The following is a 24,176-nucleotide window of genomic DNA, read 5'->3' as shown; positions in this document are numbered from 1 at the left end:
TAAACAAGACTTGGTGATTTGTAACCTTGCATATGAATTAATTTTTCTTCTTCCTCTAAAATGTGACCATAACGTCTAGTCCACTCCGCCTATAATTTTTATTTTTTTCTTCTTTTGTTTTCCCCAACACCTATGTTATAATATTTGATATGCAGGTGCTTTAATGTTCTGTATGTTGTATACTTATTTCTTCTGAATAAATGAAAGAAAAAAAAAACAAGTTGAACCATAGAGATGGGTCATCCAGATTAGGAGTTAAGGGCTAGAAAGTTTTCTTATTGAAACCTCAGATATCTAAGGACTGGAGATCCCTTGGGTTTATTGCATGTAGATTATAAAAAAAATCTCTATAAACTATCAAAACAGTCAATTGTTAAGGGCTACTTACATAACAGTCAAGAAAGTCAATAATGGGCAAAATTCTAATATGATAATTGAATAGGAATGTTATGGGGCAAAAAAACTTACACTACACAGGGCTTCAGAGGTGCATCTTCTATGTGAGGGTGGTAATGGGATCCTGCACATTATGCAGAAGGGATCCCACCACCAGGATCTTACATGGGTAAGAGACAGGTACCTGGGCAATGAGTAGGGTATAAATGATCCCAATAACATGTTTATATCTGTGCATAAGGTTAGTTTTTCTGTTTGAAAAATTAGATTTTATGTTAACAAAATGTATTATAAAACAACCTATACAAAAGCATTAAATATCTCAAACACATTAATATTTTCTAATATTTTGGCTAGCTAAATCTGAGGGTAAATTCTAAATAATTCAACAGTAAAAAAAAACAAACAAAAAAAAAAAAAACAAAGTTTTTAAATAAAAAGTTTAATAAAATACTGACATGTTAACAGGCAGAACTGGTTATCTGTATACAGAAAATCCTCTGTATTATTATGAACAATTTATTCCACAATATACAATAAAAACATTCTTAATCTTTCATAAAGATTTATATGTACACTTTATTATAGAAAAAAAATATTGTTCACAAAGAAAAGCTGTTGACTGCCACTGTATACCGCTGTGGACAAACTTGTTGGTAATCCTACAGCTCATTTATAAGGGAGCCATGCCTTCTTAAAGTAAAAGCATTTGTCCTGTGTATACCTACATGTCTTCAATATGTCACTAGGCAAAGCAGGGGTAAAAAGAGAAAGTGTTTTTTTTTTTACTTTATAAAGCTATTCTAAAATAGCTTGGATGCATTTGTTGATACCTCTAAAAAGGATTAAAAAAATATCAGATTAGAGCAAGTTTTTAAAGCGCTTTTTATTAAACTTGCATCACATCTCTAATCGTGCAATCAGTCATTCAGCCTCTTAAAATGGACAAAAGCAATCTGCCTTAGTTGCAGGTCATGGATCCTCCAACAGGATAATGGCCCAAAGTACACACTTAGAAGTACCCAAGAATGTCCAAGAACAGAATGAACAAAGCATTAGCCTATTCTGGACTGGTCTTCTAAGAGACCCAATTTGAATCCTTTCGAACACACACACACACATATATATATATATATATATATATATAAAAAGAACTGGAGAAGGTACCCTTCAAACCATGGAAATTGGAGCTGTTTGCTCAGTAGATTGGACCTGCAGAAGTCTGAATGATAACTATAAGAATTGCTTAGTTGCCAAGAATGTCTGTAAAGGTTGTGAAATAAATGGTTCTGACCAGGCTATTTTTTATTGTACTTGTATTGACAATTTCATTTCAGAGACAATGGTGGAGGGGTACCAACAAATTTGCCCACAGCTGTATCATACTTTTTAAAGAGCCTATAAAATAAAAAAATGTCAATTCATATGATGTGGGAATGCTTGTAATGTTGTATTCTAGCTGTGTAGGATATATTTCAAGTGAATACTAAAACAAAAAATAGCTAAGAACTAATTGGCTGGAACACTTAAAAATAACCAATCTTTTACCTAAAGTGACAGGAAATTCCCAAGGGCGGGGCTGAAGAAGTTTTCCGATTGACAGACAATGCCAGAACACTATGGCTTTCATCAAATACTTGTGTGCAATGTGAACTTTTTCAGTCCTACAAGTAGTTCGGAGGCAAACAGTTTTATCATTCTTTGTAATACCAGGAAAGCCAGGTTCACTATACAAATTAAATTTTTAAAAGAGGATACAATAAAAGTCCCTAATTATGCATTTTGGCCATAGCTGGCTGTGTCAAACCTACCATTACAGTCAGGTACAGCTTAATAGGGTAAGTGATGGACCTTGTTGTAGACCCATTGTGATAGAATAGCGGACATATGGCTCTAAAATTGACAGTTTTCTTATTGTTGCTTTGTAAACAGAGAGAAGTACCCTCTGTGGCTTTCCTGTCTGTAGTCCTTTGCAATGCTCTTTTTGCCCTTATTTTTTGGCAGCCACATGAACCGCTAGGACAACAGTATAAAACACATTTCTTAATCCCCCAATAAATCCTCTCGCCCAATTCTAATACTTGTCAAAGTATGATGTGGATCATATCATTTGTACACAATTACCTAATGTGCCCCTATACAGCCAATGTAACAGTAAACAAAAAAACAAGAAAAAAAAAGAGAAGCAAAAACAGAAAAATCTATGGAACAGACGGTTTCCATAATCACATTAAAATCTGTTCATAGGCTTTTTTAGAACACTAAAATCCTGGGTAATTCTACCCATTTTGAGGTAACAAAGACAGAATAAAATTTGTGGTGGTGCAAATACTATGGTATAGTAAAAGTCAAGAGAAAGGAGGGAAAAAAAAAGTCACAGCTGTGTGGTCTTTTGATCACAATTCGTCATGGTTCCTGGTAAGGTCTTCTCCATAGTTTGTAGCCTGGCTGCCTACAAACATGTTCCAGTTATGCAAGATCTCCTCTTTGGTCAGTAGTTTATCCTGCAAGAAAACACACAATAATAATAAAATATAAGTTGAATATCAGTGGGGCTCGTGTATGCAAAATGTCTGTTGTCTAGAACACCCAAGGCACAGTTAGGAAATTTACAAGCCTATTCAATAAAGTCATTCACAAAGCAGAAATGATGTGTAAAACACTAACCAGAAACAAACGTTTCATTTGACCACTGATCGATTGAATGAGTTCAGTGGTTACTACATTTTCACACAATAATTGCATGGCTAGAATCTTGCACAGCTATGATGTAGTACATTTAGGTATATTCATGCCATACAGGTCCATGTCAGTGTTTCTTCTATCACCTTGTTTACACCAAATGTATCAATCTAAACACTCCAGCCAAATGCTATTTTTGTTTCAGAAAGGATGTGAAAAGAATTGGAACCTCTAATTTTGTTACTGGTCCCCCCTTGGGGGAGGATTTTTTTCTACTTATTGCCCTGGTGGACACAAGTTGTGGGTGTATGTGCATAGGCTTAGCATTGATTTGATAACTTTATTAATATAAAAAGATGTAAATATGTTATCCACTGGTTAAGATGGCACAGTGCGGACTCCTTGCAGAGCTTCTTCTCGCTATTCATTTTGCTCCAGCTTTTTCATATAAGTGTATTAGACATTCAACATTCTATTTATATTACTCTTAAAATTTGCCCTGGGTTGACAAGTAAAATGTTGTGGAGCTAAAAGTTACATATTTTTATGACTTCATATTAAATAATATAGTGTTTATCACACTCGTTATATTCACAGTTTGCCTCTTCTTTCTATATTAACCATTGAGTGTATATGTGAAATATTCCGCCATACCACCATCCCCAAATCAGGTAATACCTGGACATAACACCTATCCTAAGGCATCTCCACTTGTATAAAACCTAGATATATTTGTTCAATTAAATAACCTACTAACTCATTAACAAATTTACCTTTATCAGATCCTAATTATCATACACAGCCACCACAGATAACCACTTTGATCCGTTTCTCTACTGTCATATGAGAAAAAAGCTTTTTATAACTATTTTTTTCTTTTTTATTTGGACAATATACTTTGATCATCTTACTGTTGGTAACCTTAAATATATTACTAATCTATGGCACATATTGTATGGTCTTTAGGTAACCAATTTTCGAATCATTAGTACTCTCAGAGATTATGAACCATTTGGTGCCTCTGACTGTCAATTTCAGTACAACATGTATATTTAAATATTTTTTTGTAGTACCATAATTCAAGTCACGCTGTCCCCTGAGGAAGCCATTTTGGGGAAAACACGTTGGGTTGAGACTTCCCACTCATGATTTTGTTCCACTATACGTAGGTTTTCTGTTACTATCAGCCCTACCTCAGGACTTTTATGTTCATTTTACAACGTGTAAACTATGAAGTAAATATTCTGAATCAAGTGTATTTTTATATCAATGTATCCAATTACATATTTGTATTCATGAAATTATTATTTTGTTTTATTAATTTAAGTTAAAATTTTATCTGACTCTGTAAAGGTGCCTACAAATAGCCTTACCTGCAATTCTTCTTGCTTTAACCCCTTCCCTTTGGTACAAAATTACATTAATTTAGGCTTGGCCCAAACTAGAAATACCTAGATTCCGTACTGATCCCCCATGGTTCCAAGGAAAATACATACCTGTGAATTTGTATATTTTATAGCAAATTATGAGTGCATTGCACGTCTATGCAATGAACTTAAAACAAAGCAATTGATAACATATTTAAATACCTTGTTAGAATCAGACTCATATATCAGGTGTCTGGCTTCGGCTTGGGCATGATCATAATCCTGGGGAAGAATCCAGTGTCTGATTTCATCCTGGTCCATTTTTCCATCTTTGTTGAGGTCCCGAAAATCGGAGAATTGCTCCCTCTCTGTGGCCACCCAGTCAGGCTCAGGAGTTCCTTCTTCATGAGAGAACATGTCCGCTAGAATGACCAGATATAAGATTAAAATATAAATAAATAATGATGGCAGAAAAATGGGAGCATTGGCTAGTAACTGAACTATTTTTATTTTTCTCCATAAGAGGCTAAAATACCACTTTGGATCTAACCAATAGTTTATTTAAACATATTAAGGCTGAATTCTTTATCTCACTTCCACCGGTGACACCACAAGAAGTAAAAAAACAAATAAAATCTGACGGAGATGCTTATTCATTTCCATTTAATAGAATAATAGGTTGGGAAGAACTGTCCGGTATTACATTCACCTTCTTTCTGGGTGTTTTTTTTACTACCTAAAACTGCGTCAGAAAAGCTTGGATTTCCAGCACACCTTTAAGTGTCGCAGAGAAATAAATATAAATACCTGCATAATGTTTAGAAGGTGACACTAAAATCTTTACTAAAAAGCTAAGCTAAGTGTATAACAACCTTGCTGGGACTAATCAATTATTATTTATTACAGCAGGTCAGAGGAAATGGATATAGCACACAAGGTATCGCCATATGATTGGGTTTCTGATGACGTGGCAAGTCCCATCCACAGCTGCCCATAGGGAATGAATAGAGGTGGTAGGGAGTGTTTTTATACAGGCTGCTGTAAAATATACAATAAAACAATGGTTCATTAGGAACCAGTTCAGTGGCTGGAGTGGCCAGGTGCATACCAAGGTGGCAACCAACAGGATCTGACCAGGAACCTTTGTTCCCACTGCTTGTCCAAACAAACAATCACAAGTTAGCTACCAGCTACTAAATACATTTTATTCTGAATTCTCTTAAAAGGTCTTTAAATGTATTGTGTGTAACCCTCAGCATAATTATCATACAGCGTCCCACACCACCAGTCACAATAGGTCCATGGCAAATCTGAATCTCATTGATGGCCATAAGAAACTTTTATATATCACAGATATTCAAACAAGGGATGAGAACTTTTCCCGTGGGTAATATTGGTAGCCAAGAAATAAAGATTGTTTCTGGTCTAAAGAAAGTCTAAAATCAAACTTGTGGAATTATTCATTCTCTTCACGTGTAGCCTTCACCGAAAGAAGATACTAGGCATATATAGTGATTTTACACAGTGTCCTGGAAACAAATATTCTGCAAATGCAAGAGGAAAAAACAAGGCTGTACATAGATTCCCTAGAGAGGAAGGAAGACTTGACAAGCCAATACAACTTGCTCACCTAGATCATAGCTACCTTTCCTATCATTTCCATTGTATGGCATCAGTGGAGTATATTGTTTAAGAACAGTCTGCTGGCAACACAAACCTGCTGCTACCTTTAATGCTCAGAAGTACAAAACCCAAAAAATAAGAAAAGAAATGAACAGAACATGAGATAACCTACTGCTATTTCAGATTCTGACACTACAAGGCCTACACGTGTTCCACAGATACCTTTGTATCTATCAAGCTTATCTGATGAAAGCACAGCAATGGGCGAATGCAATGTTCAGTAAGTCATAGTCAATGAATGCCGATTTGCTTTATTGAGTAGGAATGCATATTCTCCCACAAGTCAAAGTAATACATAATATGACTGTGGAAGTTTCTCCAAATCATTACCTGGGCTCAAATCCCACTATCCTTGCTACAAGCAATAATACCATATAATACATAAAATGGGGTGACTGGGGCAGTAATACAGTCCCCAGAAAGAAAAGGAATTCTCTTCAATCAACAATGATCTACAATCACTGTGAAAAAGATGGTCATTGGAGCAGGGGAGAAGGTGCAACGCATTACAGGTATTTTTTTATTATTAGTTTGTATATAGCGCCATCATAATACGCAGCGCTGCACAAAGTCCATAGTCATGTCACTAGCTGTTCCTCAAAGGAGCTCACAATTTATTGTCCCTACCTCAGTCATATGTCCTTTTAATACAGTCTAAGTTCAATTTTGGGGGGATAATCTACTATCGTAACTGCATGTTATTGGGATGTGGGAGGAAACTGGAGTACCCAGAGGAAACCCAGACAAACATAGGGAGAACCTGCAAACTCCATGCAGATGGTTTTCTGACCGAGATTCAAACCTGGGACCTAGCGCTGCAAAGGCCAAAAAAATGCACCTCTAGGTACTTGCAGCAGCTGCCCAATCGCCCCTCCCGAGGCCATTCTTTTGGCAGAGCTTTGCCATTTCTAGATAGTACTTGCACTCCTTCCTGCCTGCTGCATATTTGTATTGGTCAGTAAGGCTTCCCATCAAAATGGGTAAAATAGGAATGTGTGGCTGGGGTTCATCAGCAAGTAATTACACTACTTAGAAGTGGTAAAGTTTTATCTGTGAGAACACCTTGACATGACTGGAGAGCTTAGAATGTGCTGCATGAACACAATATGGACATTGGTTTCTCGCCACCTAGAAATCACACCTATTATATGGGAAAAAGTATGTGGTCCCTTTGCTATTTAGTGGAGTTCTGTGTTTGCAGTGAATGTTAGTTCATTCTAAAACATACAAGGACATTTAGACAATTGTGCGCTTTTAACATTGATGAGAGATGGGGAGACACAGCTTTTTGCTGCAATATTCTCCTTTAATCTTGAGTTGTCCCCTCAGTCCTATTTTTCTGGAAGTAAATGGCACTCCCTCAACCTCCCCAGGGAACCCAGAAAAGTCCAACACTGATAGGGCTATTGTCATATACTCCAATCAGCCAAAACCTTTATTTACTAACTGGTGAAGTTACATAGTAGGTTAGGTTGAAAAAAAGACATAAGTCCATCAAGTTCAACCACTAGGGAAATAAGATATAGTTGGTCCAGAGGAAGGCAAAAAAAAACCTGGTACCCTGTTTCCCCGATTATAAGGCACTCTTATATTTTTTGAAATGCCAGAATATGCCCTGGGTCTTATTTTCAGGGGATGTCTTATTTTTCCATGAAGAAGACTACAGTACACATTTATTGTTGAAAGTCACTCATGATCACTCATCCTGCAGCCAGCATCAAAGACACACACGCTGCAGCCAGCATAAAGGACACACACGCAGGATCAGATATCTGGAGCTGTCTTATAAAAGGGCGAGTGTCTTATTTTAATTATTTTTTTAAAAATCGGGGGTGACTTACTTAATGGGGATGTCCTAAAATCAGGGAAACACGGTACAATCTGCTTCAACAGGGGAAAAAAAATTCCTTCCTGATTCCATGAGACAATCGGATGTTTCCTGGATCAACGGTCACTGTTATTTTTACTTTAAATCCTTAATACCCAGTTATATTCTGTGCTTCTAGAAACCATCCAGCTTTTTCTTAAAGCAATCTATAGTAGTTGCTGAAACTACTTCCTGAGGGAGCGGATTTCACTTTTTCACAGACCTTACAGTGAAGAATCCATTCCTTATCTGGAGCTAAAACTTCTTTTCCTCCAGACCCAAAGAGTGCGCTCTTGTTCTTTGTAATGATCTCAATGTGAATAATGGGGAAGAGAGTTCTCTATATGGACCGTTTATATTTTTATACAGGCTGATCATATCCCTCCTTAAACGTCTCTTCTCAAAGGAGAATAGATTCAGTTCAGCTAATCTCTCCTCATAGCGGAGCTCCTCCATTCCTTTTATTAGTTTAGTTGCCCTTCTCTGCACTCTCTCCAATTTCACAATGTCCGATGTCACAATGTCCAAAACTTGACTGCATATTGCAGATGTGGCCTGACCAATGTTTAACTGATAAGGACCAAAATATAATGGCCACATGACTGACATGAGTCAGGTCTTGTCAGGCATTTATTATGAAGTGGTTTCTACCAAAAGTGGTTCAAAGAGGGACAACTAGTAAATTGGCAGCCGTTTCATGGGCACCCAGAGCTCATTGATGAGTATGGATGGAAAGGGCTAGATTATCGGGTCCAATAGCAAAGAGCTAGGGAGCACTAATAGCTGAAAACATAATACTGTTTCATATTACCTTAAGGTAAAGTATTCCTCCAATACACAGAATTACTGGATATTTCACTTTTCTTAGAAGGCAAAATGCTTGCTGTGTGAGAGGGCAGCAAGTCCTAACTAGTTAATTGTACCTATAAAACAAAAGTTGTTGTTCCAAATCTTGGTAACCAGAAAAAATTGATTTAAGAAAAGTTCCCAATCCCAAATATTGAATACTAACAAACACACATATAAGTATATGTGGGAAATTTTTCCTACACCTATGAGGTTTGATCGTTGTATACGATCTGATCCTAACTGTAAGTATACTTTTAAAATTCTTTTGACTAAATTGAGTTACAGAATTGCGCTGCGAAAGCTAAGACTTATGTTATTTAACTACAAAATTGTTAACAGAACAAGTATTAGTGTCATGTGTGTCATTGTATTGGCTAACCATTTTGTATACATGTCATTTTTACTTTGAATAAAATAAATTTGCTTTAATGTTGTTCCTGAAAACCCCTTTTTTCAAGTAACTTTTTATTAAGTTACCTAAAAGTGTACTTATTGTATTTACCATAAGGCAAATCTGTTACTTTGCCTATCAGGGGTAAAATGCAAGTTCACTTTTGTATATGGATATTTACAAATGTGTATTTAGCTATTTATTTGCTTGAAAAAAAATATTCAGTGGAAGCTAGCAATTTAATAGCAATCATTTTTAAAGTATAATGCAGTAATATTTTCTTGCAGAAAAAAAAACATTTAGATTGTGACGATAAGCCATATGTAGGCACAAGATAAACCACTACAAAAATATTCATTCTGAAAAGTTCACATCTGTGTTATATACAACACATGACAAATGGAAATAAAAAGTCAGACAGGTCAGAAAAGGTTTCATTATGTCAATTTTGATCTGGGCACAAAAAAAACTGTGTAAACCTCAAATAACAGAATGTCATCTATTTTTTTTTCCTTCTGTCTACTGCTGAGAAAACAACATTCTTGATCAACACCTAAATTAAATTACTTTACCTCTCTCCATTACCGAAGGCACTCTGGGAACACATCCTGTCATTACCAAGTAGGGTGCTGCCTTCTATAGCACTGTGACATTGTACACAAAACAATATACACAATTTGGACCACTTTACCCTCGCTGGGAGAACAGCAGGCCAGTAGGTAAGCACCAACCGTGACAGAACTTTGACCAAAGAAACATTTTAATTGCCAGAAGCCCATTAAACGTCTTGGGAGAGCGGCTTGCCGGCTCTTATAGTAGGATGCGTTTCTGCCTCATTTCATCATACACAAAAGGGGACACAATTATAGGTCTAATTTAAGCACACCTGCATTATTTCAAATCAGATGTATATAGATTTAAATATATATAAGAAAGAGCCAGGCTTCATTGGCACAGTGTGAGCAGTCAAACCCAGGTAGCCTTTCCCAAACTTTTTTTTCAATTTGTCGCGATGTTCTGCAGCTGTCTGAAATTAAGTTTTCAACTGGGGCAGCAATAAAATGTATAGCTAATATTAAAGGGGACCTCTTCCCCTTACTAAAACTCCGACTTTTTTTAATGTATAATTTACAGATACTATAAAGTAGAAGTAAATGCTGTGCACCCCAAACTACCCAATGGTATATATGGCAAAAGTAAGGTTGAAAACTGCAAACAAAACAAAAACAATGATTAGAAGATGCTTTTGCTGGCAAAATAGCAGGTTGAATAGTGACTGCATTGCATTATTCCAAATCAGAATGATCCTTTTTACATGTGGGGGGATACCAAACACAGGAAGTGCATTTGTTGTTTATGCACACTAAATGCACAAGTGTTTGAAGACAGGTTTTAACACTTCATTTATTTAACTTAATTTTTTTTTTATATACACTTGTCACTGCAATACCAAATATGTTACTTGAGTGATTATCTACAAGTCTGCATGCGTGTGGGGGGAGTGACTTAAAATGTTTATTATTATTTTTTTACTTTCATTTTTTAGCAATATCACAAAGGGGCAAATAAGTTACATAGTTAGTCATGTTGAAAAAAAAAAAAAAAAAGACATCCAAAAAAGTCCATCAAGTTCAACCACTGGGGCAGTAAACATATCCCAGATATAAGCCCCTATAGACATAGTTGATCCAATCGAAGGCAAAAAAAAACATCCAACAGACAAAAAAAATCCTTCCTGATTCCATAAGGCAATCGGATGTTCCCTCGATCAACAGTCTCTGTTATCTTTACTTTGAATCTTTAATCCCCAGTTATATTCTGTGCTTCTAGAAATACATCCAGCTTTTTCTTAAAGCATTCTATATAAAACATGCTGTAACTACTTCCTGCAGGAGTCTATTCCACATTTTCACAGATCTTACAGTGAAGAATCCCTTCCTTATCTGGAGATTACATTTCTATTCCTCCAGACGCAAAGAGTGCCCTCTTGTTCTTTGTAATGACCTTAAAGTGAATAATCCGAAAGAGAGTTCTCTATATGGACCATTTATACATTTATATGGGGTGATAATACCCCCCTTATATGTCTCTTCTCAAGGGAGAATAAATTAAATTCAGCTAATCTCTCCTCGTAGATGAGCTCCTCTATTCCTTTTAGTAATAGTATATTTTTAAATAATAAGTATATTTTACCTGACAGGTCCCCATCAGAAATCAATAAGATCCTTGATGTTGCCTTTGCATTAATTACAGCCTATATTCAGTTTACATGCAATCTAACAGCTGTGAAACTGGAAGCCAGGGCATTCTTGGTTCACAACGGCGCAGAAGGATTGGCAGATGTTTGTCAATTCTCTCTCCTATCTGCCATCCCAATGTTACCTGGGCTTTGGGTGCTTTGTAAAAATGACTGCCTTGAGTAACTCTCAGACTTATCTGTTTTTACATCCCAAGTAATGCTCCGAGTCAATGCTACACTGGACATTGTTTTGCATTCCTATAAAACTGAACCAAACAAAAGCCCATTGACACCCTCAAGGTGTTCACTTTGAAGATGCAGGATGAACAAAATGACAAGTAATAATGGTTTCATTCCAAAGGTGAAACCGTTTACGCAGCCACAGAAATATATCTAGGGTCTGTTGAAAATACATAATTATTTAAGCAAACAGTAAATAAATCAATAAACATTTCATCTGGAGAATTACAGGTAACTGGCAGCTGTTAGGAGAAATTGTAATTCATTCTTTCCAGCGAAAAGGAAACCATTGCTGAGAGAAGCCTGGAGGCTGCTATTGTAGTCACTGTGAAAATGCTATATGTCTGGCTGTCACGCTGAATCTGTGGACTTGAATTACTAACATAGAACAAGTACAGAGTCATAAACATCAGAATTGGCTCTGACTTCCTGGTCTGTATTATCAATCAATGCAATAAAGTCAGAGGATCAGCATACGGATCAGAAAACTAGCATTTTTAGAAGAAGGTCAGCATTGACAAAGTTAAGCTTGTCTTAACTTTGGGAAAAAAAGAGATTATTCTGATTTACTTGATCTGCATACTTGGTTCAGGTCTTGGCTTGAATAATATACTCAGAGGATCTGAGTATTGGATGTCTGGGATAGGACAATCAACATCTGCCATGACACATTTTATTGGGATTTGATGAAGTTACCTGTGTGAATATAAATATTGGGGTACATTGCTCACACCCCATTATCTGGCTGAGCATCAACACTGACATTTTTGTCTAACTGAATACGACTAAATACCACTAGTAATGCAATACCTGGATAAATGAGAACTTCACTGACAGTTCATAAAACATCTTACCAATATATTCATCTTCATCAACAAATCCATCTCCATTCTTGTCAATATCTTCCAAGGTCTCCTATAGAAAACAATGAAAACAAAATAAAAAATAGGGGAATGCCAACATTAGCCCTGTGATTCACTGAACACAGTCATTGAATTGGATCTGTAATATGTTCATAGAAGCTTTTAAGCTTATAGTGTTGAGTGATTTATCTATTTGCTGGCAAGGGGTTTATCTGCAGCAAGGTGTCACAAGTCAGGTAATTGTCAACGAGGATAAACCCATAAGTACCATGAGATCAGAGTAATTTTGAACATTTTACATTTTGATGTATCATGATAAGCACTAATGCAGAACACATTCATCCAAAAAAAAAAAATTAAATTAAAAAAAATAAAAGTTAAAGATGGTTGGTTAGCACTCGCAGCACCACATCACAAGTTGCCTTGCAGCACCACTGTCCTGAAAAGGACAGAGTTCATATATTCTCCTTGGCCTTTAATTGGTTCCATCGTCCATACCAAAAACATACTGTGTGCAGAATATGACTATACAAATCTGAACAAGTTAATAGTTTACATGTGCAATTATGCACTAAATTCCCTTGTATTGTGAGATACTCCCCCCCACCTCCTTCAGGGCAGGGTCCTCTCCTTGTGTTACTGTCTGTCATTTGCAACTCCTATTTATTGTACAGCGCTGCCAATTATGTTGCCGCTATAAAAATCCTGTTTATTAATAATAACACCGCGGTTTGCGTTTGTTAGTACATGAACAACTTGGGTAGGAAACTTCTGGATGTATTTACCTTAAAAAATGAATACATGTGAATAATCATTGTAACTGTATGTTTGCTTGATGCAAATTATTATAACATTTTTTCCAACCATTCTACATTATTCATTATGAACACTCTATGCCCAGGTTGTAACCAATAAGCCTTTAGCATAAAGAGAACAATTTGTTTCTTTGATTTTTAGCACTGCTTTACTTACTGGAAGCCTTCCAATTCCCTAAACGATATACCCTGCACAATCACACAGTTCCAAAGAATAGTCAAACATTACCAGCTTAAACACAAGCATAGCAGACAAATAAACACTAAAGTAGTCAGGTCTGTTTACCAGTATAACAATATCCTTCATATGCTCAAATTCTTCTGGGTGGAGGAATGCTGTGAACTCTTCCCGATTTGCTATTAGGTCCCCATTAATGTCGGCCTTTTTGAACCTCCTCTCATCACGTGGCAGCAATTTTCTGTAGCTGAACTGGTCTGCATCCTGGAACTCCTCAGGGTTTGCTGCAATAGTATAAAAATAAATAGAATACAAGTAATACTTTCTGGTATCTCATTAGGCACAACATGTAACTAACAATTATCTAAAGAATTCTGCAGAGTTTAATTTCTTTATGGCAAGCCTGAAAGGTAACACCAGTGTGGAAAGTCCTTCTCAAATGGCTACATTTTCTAAATCGGCCCTTCTATGAATGAAACAATCTGTGATCCTCATACAACTATCATCAGAACTCAGTTCATCCGTGATGGTAGGACGTCTGTGTCGGACAAATTAAATGTTGGTGCAGTGCTCAACAGTGGCAGACACAAAATGCAGCCAATACAGTCTGTTGTCTTTCAATAACATCTTTTTTACCTCTATGGGTTACTAAAAGATGTATCCACCTGTGGCCAGTGATTTCATTAAAATAAAAGTACTGGGAGGCTTCAAGTAGCTCAATGATGCTACGAGTATCAAATGAACAATGGCTCTCTATGGATTAGACTACACAAATGGTATATAGTATCGTGCATCAGTGATCAATCACAATGCTACACACATGAAGGGACTGATCGCTACGATATGCTACTGCTTGTGTAGTTTACCCTATGGGAAGACAATGGTTCCATCTGTTGAGAAATCACTATTCTTGGTAATTACTGGTTGCTATTTTTTTTTAGGATGACTGAGCTACTACAAAACCCCAGAATACGTTCTGCCTGATAAAAGGATTGCCAGAAAGTGGATACTTTTCAAAGAAGCTAATACGAAAGGCTGTGGTATGAGTGTTGCAGCACATTGAACTGGATTTATGTTTTGAAATGAAAACATAAAGAAATAAGAAGAAAAAAAAAAAAAAAAAAAAAAAAAAAAAAAAAGAAGAAGAAGAGCCCAGGCATGTCACTTGTCAATATCATTATATGTTACAGTATGCAAACTATAGGTAACTAAGCCAAACTATAACAAAATCACTGTAAAAAGATGTACAAGGTGTACTTTTGTGGGTGAAAAGCACAACCCCAAGAAACATGAAACCTATCTGAAAGTTACCTGAAAAGTAAATAAAGAAACTTAGCGAGCAGAAAACTAGTAAAGCTCAAACAATTTTTTTTCCTGAGAATTCAGCTGAAGAGAAAGATCCTTCTTTGTGTGGAAGCAGCGACCTCCTTACAGCGGTCCAACATATTCTCTACAGAGTCCGCCACAAAACCCGGCAATTAGCAATGCTCAGTCTTACTGAAGATTTGGTGTTCTGACTAAGCAGATCTGACTGAGCAGAGAGCATACAGGTCCGCTGCAAGCTGTTTCCTATACACAGATATCAGTGGTCCTCTGTGCACCTAATGGCTGGGGCAACACTGATGTCTTCCACCAGTAAAACAAACAAAAACGGTCTAACCCCGGATTTAATCTATTTACTGTTAGGGGACAATTCCATTGGGATTTAATATGATTTTCATCATGTTTTCACATGTTGCCTTCCCGATTTGCATTTAAAGCTCACATTATGTCCAAGACAAACCGCTACAGTACAGCTTTTTATTAAACTTTGTTAGACATAACTGGTCAGACGGATTGCGCTAGTTTGGTGTATTAAGCAAGATAACAGTGGTCTGTGCACGAGTAAAACATGAAAAAACTATTTTACAATGGTCCTGTAATTATAATGAACATATCACACTACGAGTATATAGACCAGTGGTCGCCAACCTTTTGGACCTCACGCACCACAAAATCCAAGGACTCCGGACCGCGCATGCGCGGGGAGGAGTGTGACACTCAAAGGGCAAGAAACTTCCCCCAGAGAGACGTCATGATGCCAGACCAATGGGAGAGTGGGCGTGTTGTGTCCATAGGTAGGACATGGTCCATGGCTCTGGCTGGTACACCCCCAGAAGGGTCAGAAGGCCCCCGCTCGGGGTAGCGCACCGGCCAGAGCCATGGACCACCAGTTGGCAACCGCTGATATAGACTATTTCTGATCAGGAAAGAATTTATGAGATTATACTGAAACTTATTATTATAATACTAGAACTGCTGGATGATTGTGGGCTTGCCGTACTGGGAAGGTAATATATATGGAAGAGATGGAGGATTGCATTCTCTGGATGTAGTAGTACTTTCTGGGTGCCTAAAAAGATTGCTTTGTTTTGTATAATTCCTTCTTTAAAATTATATTAGGAGATCGCCACCATATATAATGGTAACCCTTGGTTATATGTTCCATTTTATAACAGAGGAAGCTGTAGTAATAACCAAGGTAGAAAATGCTCCAGCGGGATTACATTTCTGCAATGGGGAGAAAGTAGAAATGGAAAGAATGTCCAATTTTAGGGACACATCATAATTTGGGAAAAGTGGGAAGGCCTTGATGCGGAATGTAAAGCTGAAGAAATCACAGATTTATATCACATTGTTTGGACAGGTTTATAAAATATACCATGCTTGGACACAGATTTAATTTATACTAAGTTATTATTGGACACTTGGTGGTATGCTTTGATTATCATATTTATTTTACTTGACACTGTATAACTGATTTAGGATTTGTTCATAATAGTGCACTGTGGAACCCTATGAACACACTTACATTGCGGCACTTTTTTGGACATGCAGATATTATAAACTCTGTCAAACAGCGTGGGCTAATGCACAAGCCCCTAAAATTTTTTTGGGGACAAATACAAGTTTATTAATGTTAGTGATTTATTGTAGGAAGGTTGGTGTTGGATTTAAACACTACAGACATTTGTATACAAGTATAATCTAGTATTCCAGACTTACCCAGATAGTATCCATATGTAGCCTGCTTGTACTCTTCCCATGAAATGTGGTTATCTTGATTGACATCATAATCTTTCCAGACTCTGGCTACGTTTTCATAGACATATCTTTTCTGGACCCGTTTAATCCATGACGTCAGCTCTTCTGTGCTTATGAACCCATTCTTGTCACTGTCTATTCTGTCGACTATTTTCCTACAAAAAAAAAAAAAAATCAATTTACCATCCTTTACAATGGTGCCTGGAGAATTACAAATGACAAATAGAGTTGTCTGTGATTATTATAGTTTACAAGCATGTCTCAGAGGAACACTTTGTAAAATGTATTCTGATACATACAAAAGCTGCCATTTCTGACTTTACCGAGTCAGCTCCAAATCTGTAAATATTTTTACATATTTTTTTTTTTTTTTTTTTTTACCGAGTCAGCTCCAAATCTGTAAATATTTTTACATCATATTTTTTTTTTTTTAGTACTGGTAAGGTTTAATAAAGATTAGTTAGGGTATCAGGCTTTTAATTCTATGGGGATCATTTATAAAGCAATAAATCTGACATTCACAAATCTCACCTGGTGTAATAACTCTCAGTTTATTCCTAATAATAGATACACTTCCACAGTCCTGATAATACATTTATAATATTTTCTGCTACAAATGCCGCGATGATCAACTGCAGCCAATGATGGTTTGCATCTTGGAGGCCATTGAATGAATGCCATTAATACAGAGGTGTGCAGATACCATCTCCTTGTGTCTCCTTTACAGTCCCCCCTTTGTATTGAGCTTATTCAAGCATTGCCAGCACTGACAATTTCACAAGTGTATGTGCCACGTTATCAGCATGGTAAGAGACACTCCCCTGTCATCTGATCATCTAACTCCACACCAAGGGGGGGACAACTTCACATAGTGTATTGAACAGACTTGGCCTAATACCAAGTATACTTATTGCACAAGCTGTGTAGAAATTCAACAAATAAAAAAAATACACATCCTGAGACAGAATTGCTAAATAGGCAAAAGAACAATCAATAAAATACTTTATTTTGCAGAAGCCAATCAAAACGCATCTATGGTAAACCAAAAATTATTTAGAAGTAGTTTTAGTGCAGTATTCTCTCCCCTGAGCTGTGCAGCTTTCATTTGAAAGGCCAATTCTGAGCATTGACACTGTTCAATCGAGAAATTTTTTTAAGCTGGGTGGGAAGAAATTGTAGAAAGAGTTGAGTATTGTGACCCAACTCTTCAGTAACTCTTCAGTAACCACCCAAAAACTGCCAGGTGGTTACTGAAAAGTGCTGGGTGGTGCGCCCAGCTAAAAGGGGCTGGGGAGAACACTGATGGAGATTTCAATTACTTGTGATGTATGAGCACAGCAGTCTACAAAACTGTCAGATCTCATATCAGAATTAAAGCAGGAGCTGTCCAAGCCTTCACATAGAAAAGTATTGAATTTATTAACTATAAAGAGAATAGGCAGTACATCTTTTTTATTACATGCACATATTCCCATGTTCTTCTTTACCCCCCCCCCGGTAATCATGGAGTTTACTTGTCAAAAGTGGTAAACACGAGTCACACTCAGTGTCGCTTTAAAGTTAAAAAAAAAAAACACTTACCTTGATCTGTCGGTGTCCCCCAGGTCCTAGGGACACGTCCTTTCCTCTTCGATCTTCAGCCAGCGACTGCAGAGACGTTCTTCGGGGTTTCCCCGGTGATGTTGGTGCAACCACGGTGCTGGCGGAGGGATCAGCGGGAAATTCAAAAAATTTTGTATTGGATTCAAAATAGCTGTATTGAGTCCAATACAAAGAAATCTTCATATATATATATATCACCTCACTTTTCTGTCTTGATCACCACCGAGAACGTTGTAGAGGCCTATTTACTTGTATGTGGTTATTGGTAGCTGCAGATGTGCTTTAAGCAGTGGATACATTGTCCTGGAAAATACAGCTTGTCTGGTTGGCGTTTGTATACAATCTTTGCCTTTAAGGCTATGTACACACGTCAGATGATTCTCATCCGATAATTGCCTCAGGACTGATATCGGACGAGAATCTGATGCATGTACAGCGCTCGTCGTTCATGGATCTGTCCTGATGGATCGATGAGCGACGAACGATCGTAATGGAAGTGAAGGGGAGAGAGCGCAGCGGAGTATCGCTCCTTCATTCTCCCCCTTCCCTTTCCATAGAGCACAATGTACAGCGCTCGTTCATGCATCGCTCAGACTTTTGTGGTCGGAAAGGATCGTGAAAGATCTTTTCCAAAGACAATTTTTACACATGTGTATGCAGCCTAATAGTTTCTGAATTACTGACCCAGAATGAGTATACAGGTGTTCAGTTGATTGAGGAACAACTTGTCATTAACTTGTATTCATCTTTTTGTGCAGGTTCATTTCTGCTCAATAAAAGTTTGACAGAAAACAGGAAATCCCCATGCACTCACAATCTGATTTCCCATCCTATGAAATCCCTAACTTCATATACAATGATAAAGCTAATAACAAAAACTCACCCTAGCCTTTCTTTGCTTTCCTCTGGAGTCAGCTGATCAAACGTCTTAGCCTCATCTTTGCCCAGGAAGGCCTCTTGGTCCTGCTGGAAGCTCTGGTTCTCGTCATGAACCTGTGCGTTGAGCTCAGGATCCAGGCGGATTCTCTCTTTGCGAAAGGTGGGTTTAGAGATCACCTCTCCTACACACAATAGCAGCACGTAAAGAAACGTATGAGGCTCCATCTCTCTTCAAATAGCAGCACAGGAACTGCAAGAAAAAAAAAAAATCAACTTAATGGTAATGGACTTTAACATTTATGTCTGTTCTTACACACTGCAGAGGCAAATATACAAAAGTCTTGGAAAATTAAAGTGTTTAGGGGTCCAATGTGTTAAGGTGGGTGCTAATGTAACCTTCTGAAATATGGTATTAGAATCTATGATATCACCAGTGTCAATGTAGAACACTTGTTGAAGAGTTAGTGTGTATGCTGTCTAAAGCAACCAGATTTAAAAAGCAAAAAAAAAGTACGGGGGTCCTCCTTTGGATGCCCATGTGATTTTCCGAAGGGGACACATACTAATGGCTGTGCAGAGGAGAGGTTCTCTCAGGATCTAAAAGAAAATGCAAGTGCAAAGGATTTTTTATGTGTAATGCAAGAGCAGGCGCAGCCACAGCACTGGATTAGCCAACCCCTATTCCCAACAACAATGGAGACAAGTGATCTGGGTGACAATTTAACAAAAACCATACAGTCAGGGTTGAGGGGGTACTGGGTCATTAGTTGCATCTTGTAGTCTTTAACAATTTATATAAGAATTGCCTTCCTTCATATTTTAAATGCAAAAAAGCCCCGAAACTCAAGCATAGCTGAACACACAAATTTCTAACCCCAGCTCCATATCTGTGGTGGGGCCAAATTTAGGACGTGAGAGATGGATTTTAACATTTTCATAAAAAAATCCCTGGGGTTTGTGAGCTCCAAACAGTGGCACCTCCTGATGCCTTCGTTATATAGGATTTTTTGCTTCCCATATATACCTTAGCCCAATGCAAACCACAGAGGTTGCATTGGAGACTGTATGCCCTGTCCCCTTCATCATTACACTGCTAAAAACTGACTCTTCAAACTGCTATATTCCTCACACTCCTTCATTCTTCACAACATAAGCCAGGCTTACAAAGCACCTGGTAGCGAGCACTAAAGTTGGCAACACATTTGGACTTTGTGTTCGGAACACTTGAATTTTTTTTATGGCATTCGGTGCCAGAATTAGGAATAGAAAGACATCCATCAATACTGTTATGCTACAGTAACAGCTATAAGAGCTAAAACATTTCCACCTTTGACGGGTCAATATACACACTTCCTCAATCTCACTGATCACATTCTCTCTTACACAACACTTTTCACAACCCCCTCCCTTCATTAGTGGCGCACAGTCAGTCTATTGCATTTGTGTTTCTCAATCTTCAACTCTGCAGCACCATAGTGACTATTGCAGGATCTCTGTGCTATTGGAATTATTAGGTTCCTCGTCCTGTCCCATCCACTTATTAACCATTGGATGACAGCACCTAAATGTAGATACAAAACTAATTCTTTATCCCAGAGCAGACATGGAAAAGATTCCAATGCAGTGTTTTCTCAACCAGGGTTCCTCCAGTGGTTACAAGGGGTTCCTCGAGCCATGAGCAGTTTGTACCTGTCAGGTCAGTTTAAGTGACACCAATGATCTTTTTGGCTATCTGTAAGAGCGATTTTCTTCCCACTAACCACCACAATAATATACTGTGGGCTGTGGATATACAAATTTTAGGAGGGGTTCCCCGGGACCTGGAAGTTATTTCATGGAGTTCCCCAATGTTAAAACATTGAGAAAGGCTGCTGTAATGTGTTTCACATTCACAGCAACTCAATTCAGAACCAAATTCAGTGATCAAGTGCAGAATACACAAAGCCTTGTATGTAAACTCTTAGATCTTAAATATTCCACCTAGACGTCTAAATCTAAGTTCTAACTGTTCCACACACAATCGAAAAATGGCCACATGGATACACTTTTTGGTACACTTATAGAGCTGTGAATATGACTTTCATCAATCTTTTGCTGCAGGTGAATCTTCCTGTTTTTAATCTGAACTCCATGATATAGTGTACAAAAAGGAACACATTACTCCTCTTCTCACTCCTATGGAAAACTATTTTTTTTTTTTGTTTTTCCTTACTGCTGTAGACAATTTATCACAGCAATGATCTCACTGGCGGCTTTGTGAACGTTTTATATGCACGGACCTTGGAATGATTGGCATTCCGGGCAGCCAATAGAAAAAGGGGGAGGCCTATGGACCGGCTGGGATGGGAAGAATAAGACCGATGCTGGTAGTCCGCCAGGCTGGAAGTGAGGAGGCACAGGAGCTTACAATCCTTAATCCACAGATCGAGCAGGGCTGATGAAGAAAAGAGAACCTGCCTAAAGTAAATACCCCTATCCAACCTGCCTAAAGTGAGGACCCCTATCCAATATGTGGCAAAAAACAAAAGTTCACCATTAAATTCATTCAACTACAGTGAAAGTTTGGTGAAAGTCATAGTTACAGCTTTATAAATATACCCAGTAAATTCCAAATGTTACAATCTACCTGTGGCCTACCCTCCTCTAATACAAGAATGTCACCCGGCAGTGTTCTCTACAGACCCTTTTAGCTGGGCGCACCACCCAGCAACCAGTCGCTTGTTTTTGGGTGGTTACTAAAGATTTGGGTACAGTACTGGGACTGCAATCCACCTACAGCTTCTTTCCACTCTGCTTAAAAACATTCAGGGGAGAATACTGTCCCTCCATTCAGCCACAAAAAAAATCTCCCCTATAACTAAGCCATGGGCAAGTGTGCCCCACTAATACACCTCCTACAGAGGGCATCAATGATCTACCACTCAGCCCTGGGCACCTGTGCCCCTTCACAAAGCCCTGGAAATTTCTGCCCTATTTTTCCATTTTGGGCAGACAGCCATGACCTTTCACTCCAGACAATCGTGCTTAATCCCTCAGCCCCTAAAGTTGTCACCAATCACTCCAAAAACCGGGTCCTTTCCTACAGAACCCAAAGTCTTTATGAATGCCTGAAGCATGGCCGTCCTATCACTCAGCTCCAAGCAAACATGGCTACCACTAAACCCCTCCCGGGTCACCAAGAAGTTCTACACAGCCTCGGGTCACTGCTCCATCATACCCAACCCTGGGGAGCCATGACTTACTGCTGACCCCAGGGAACACAGCCAACCATTGCCACTGCCTGGGTGTGCATGCCCTACTACGACCTACTGAAATCCCAGGCATGCATGCCCAGTTACTAGTACAAGGGTATATGTAATGTACCAATGCCAACCGGGTACACACACCCTGCCACCTGGGTGTGCATGCTAAGCTACTCATACAAGGGCATACATACTGTACTACTGCCACCTGGGTGTGTATGCACTAAGACTAACACACAGGCATGCATGCCCAACTACTAATACAATCGTATAGATACTGTAACACTGCCACCCAGGTAACACATTCTGCCACTAAACCCCTCCCGGGTCACCAAGAGGTTCTACACAGCCTCGGGTCACTGCTCCATCATACCCAACCCTGGGGAGCCATGACTTACTGCTGACCCCAGGGAACACAGCCAACCATTGCCACTGCCTGGGTGTGCATGCCCTACTACGACCTACTGAAATCCCAGGCATGCATGCCCAGTTACTAGTACAAGGGTATATGTAATGTACCAATGCCAACCGGGTACACACACCCTGCCACCTGGGTGTGCATGCTAAGCTACTTATACAAGGGCATACATACTGTACTACTGCCACCTGGGTGTGTATGCACTAAGACTAACACACAGGCATGCATGCCCAACTACTAATACAATCGTATAGATACTGTAACACATTCTGCCACTGAACCCCTCCAATGTCACTATGAGGTCCTACACAGCCTCAGGTCACCACTCCATCATACCCAACCCTGGGGAGCCATGACTTACCATTGACCCCAGGGAACACAGCCAACCATTGCCACTTCCTACACAGCCTCAGGTCACCACTCCATCATACCCAACCCTGGGGAGCCATGACTTACCATTGACCCCAGGGAACACAGCCAACCATTGCCACTTGGGTGTGCACGCCCTACAACGACCTATTGACACCCAGGCATGGTTGCCCAGTTACTAGTACAAGGGTATAAATATTGTTATGGTGCCACCCGGGTACACACCCCCTGCCACTGCCACCTGGGTGTGCATGCCCAGCTACTAACACCCAAGAATGCATGCTTAGCTACAAATACCAGCCAGGTACACATGCCATGACCACTGCCAATCGGGTACAATTACCCTAATACTGACACCCAGGCATGCATGCTCAGCTACTAATACAAAGGTACCACTTGCACCCAGGTACACACGCCCGCCACCCAGGTACACACACCCTGGTCACTGGCACCTAGGTACAAATGCCACATATGCCCTGCCAGAGCAACTTGGGTACAAATGCCCTGACACCCAGGTATGCCCAGCTATTTTTACCAGGGTACAGATACCATACACCGGGCACACACCCCACCTCTGACACTCGGGTACACACCCCACCGGTACTCCCCCTGGCTCGCTGTCCTCAGGGTAACCTCAGTGCACTCTCCCAGCCTTCCACTCACCCGGGCAGGCAGCATTCATACAATTACCCGCACACCCTCCGCCCTGAGCTCAGCCTTCTGCCACCCGGTCAGCCCCCGGTCCCGCACACAGCACTTAGCATTTCCATAGAGACTTACTTGCTCCGTACAGGAATGGGAACCGCTATCAGCCAATCCCGTGCGAGGAGACGTCCTGGGCTGTCCGCTATACCGCCGCTTGCTATTGGTCAGGCTGGATTCAATGACTGGGCGGAGCCAGGGCGCCACGTTGCAACGCATCCCGGGGAGCTGAGCACAGAATAACCGGCAACACAAGGGTTACAGGGACTGACACATGGCACGGGGCGACACATACCGACAGGCCTCGGCA

The 24,176-nt window shown here is 39.2% G+C and overlaps 1 protein-coding gene across 3 annotated transcripts; it reads right to left on the bottom strand.

Moving 5' to 3' along the window:
* Positions 1–822: 822 nt before the first annotated feature.
* Positions 823–24,080, bottom strand: RCN1 (reticulocalbin 1). Of its 3 annotated transcripts, none has more exons than XM_072421873.1 (7): positions 23,945–24,080; positions 19,140–19,385; positions 16,616–16,809; positions 13,679–13,854; positions 12,569–12,629; positions 4,668–4,867; positions 823–2,900 (listed from the first exon to the last, which is right to left on the bottom strand). In XM_072421873.1, exons 2-7 carry the CDS (start codon positions 19,358–19,360, stop codon positions 2,793–2,795), a joined length of 960 nt encoding a protein of 319 aa, XP_072277974.1. In that variant the 5' UTR covers positions 19,361–19,385; positions 23,945–24,080; the 3' UTR covers positions 823–2,792. The 3 variants fall into 3 exon arrangements, with proteins under 3 accessions (XP_072277974.1, XP_072277972.1, XP_072277973.1); XM_072421871.1 differs by lacking the exon at positions 23,945–24,080 and adding an exon at positions 23,855–23,941; XM_072421872.1 differs by lacking the exon at positions 23,945–24,080 and adding an exon at positions 23,828–23,934.
* Between the last annotated feature and the right edge of the window lie 96 nt (positions 24,081–24,176).

The sequence above is a fragment of the Pyxicephalus adspersus genome, chromosome 9 (assembly GCF_032062135.1).
Source record: "Pyxicephalus adspersus chromosome 9, UCB_Pads_2.0, whole genome shotgun sequence".
NCBI lineage: Eukaryota > Metazoa > Chordata > Amphibia > Anura > Pyxicephalidae > Pyxicephalus > Pyxicephalus adspersus.
The sequence above is the reverse complement of the archived record's forward strand: the minus strand, read 5'-3'. Positions and strand labels throughout refer to the sequence as shown.

Bases quoted from the DNA above. Each gene is read 5' to 3' on its own strand.
- RCN1 (XM_072421873.1), bottom strand. From the start codon at position 19,360: ATGGAGCCTCATACGTTTCTTTACGTGCTGCTATTGTGTGTAGGAGAG. The intron at 12,630-13,678 runs GTAAACAGACCT...TGTTTTCTATAG, and splicing joins TGAAGGATATTGTTATACTG to GAGACCTTGGAAGATATTGA. The intron at 4,868-12,568 runs GTAAGATGTTTT...TGGTCATTCTAG, and splicing joins TGATGAAGATGAATATATTG to CGGACATGTTCTCTCATGAA.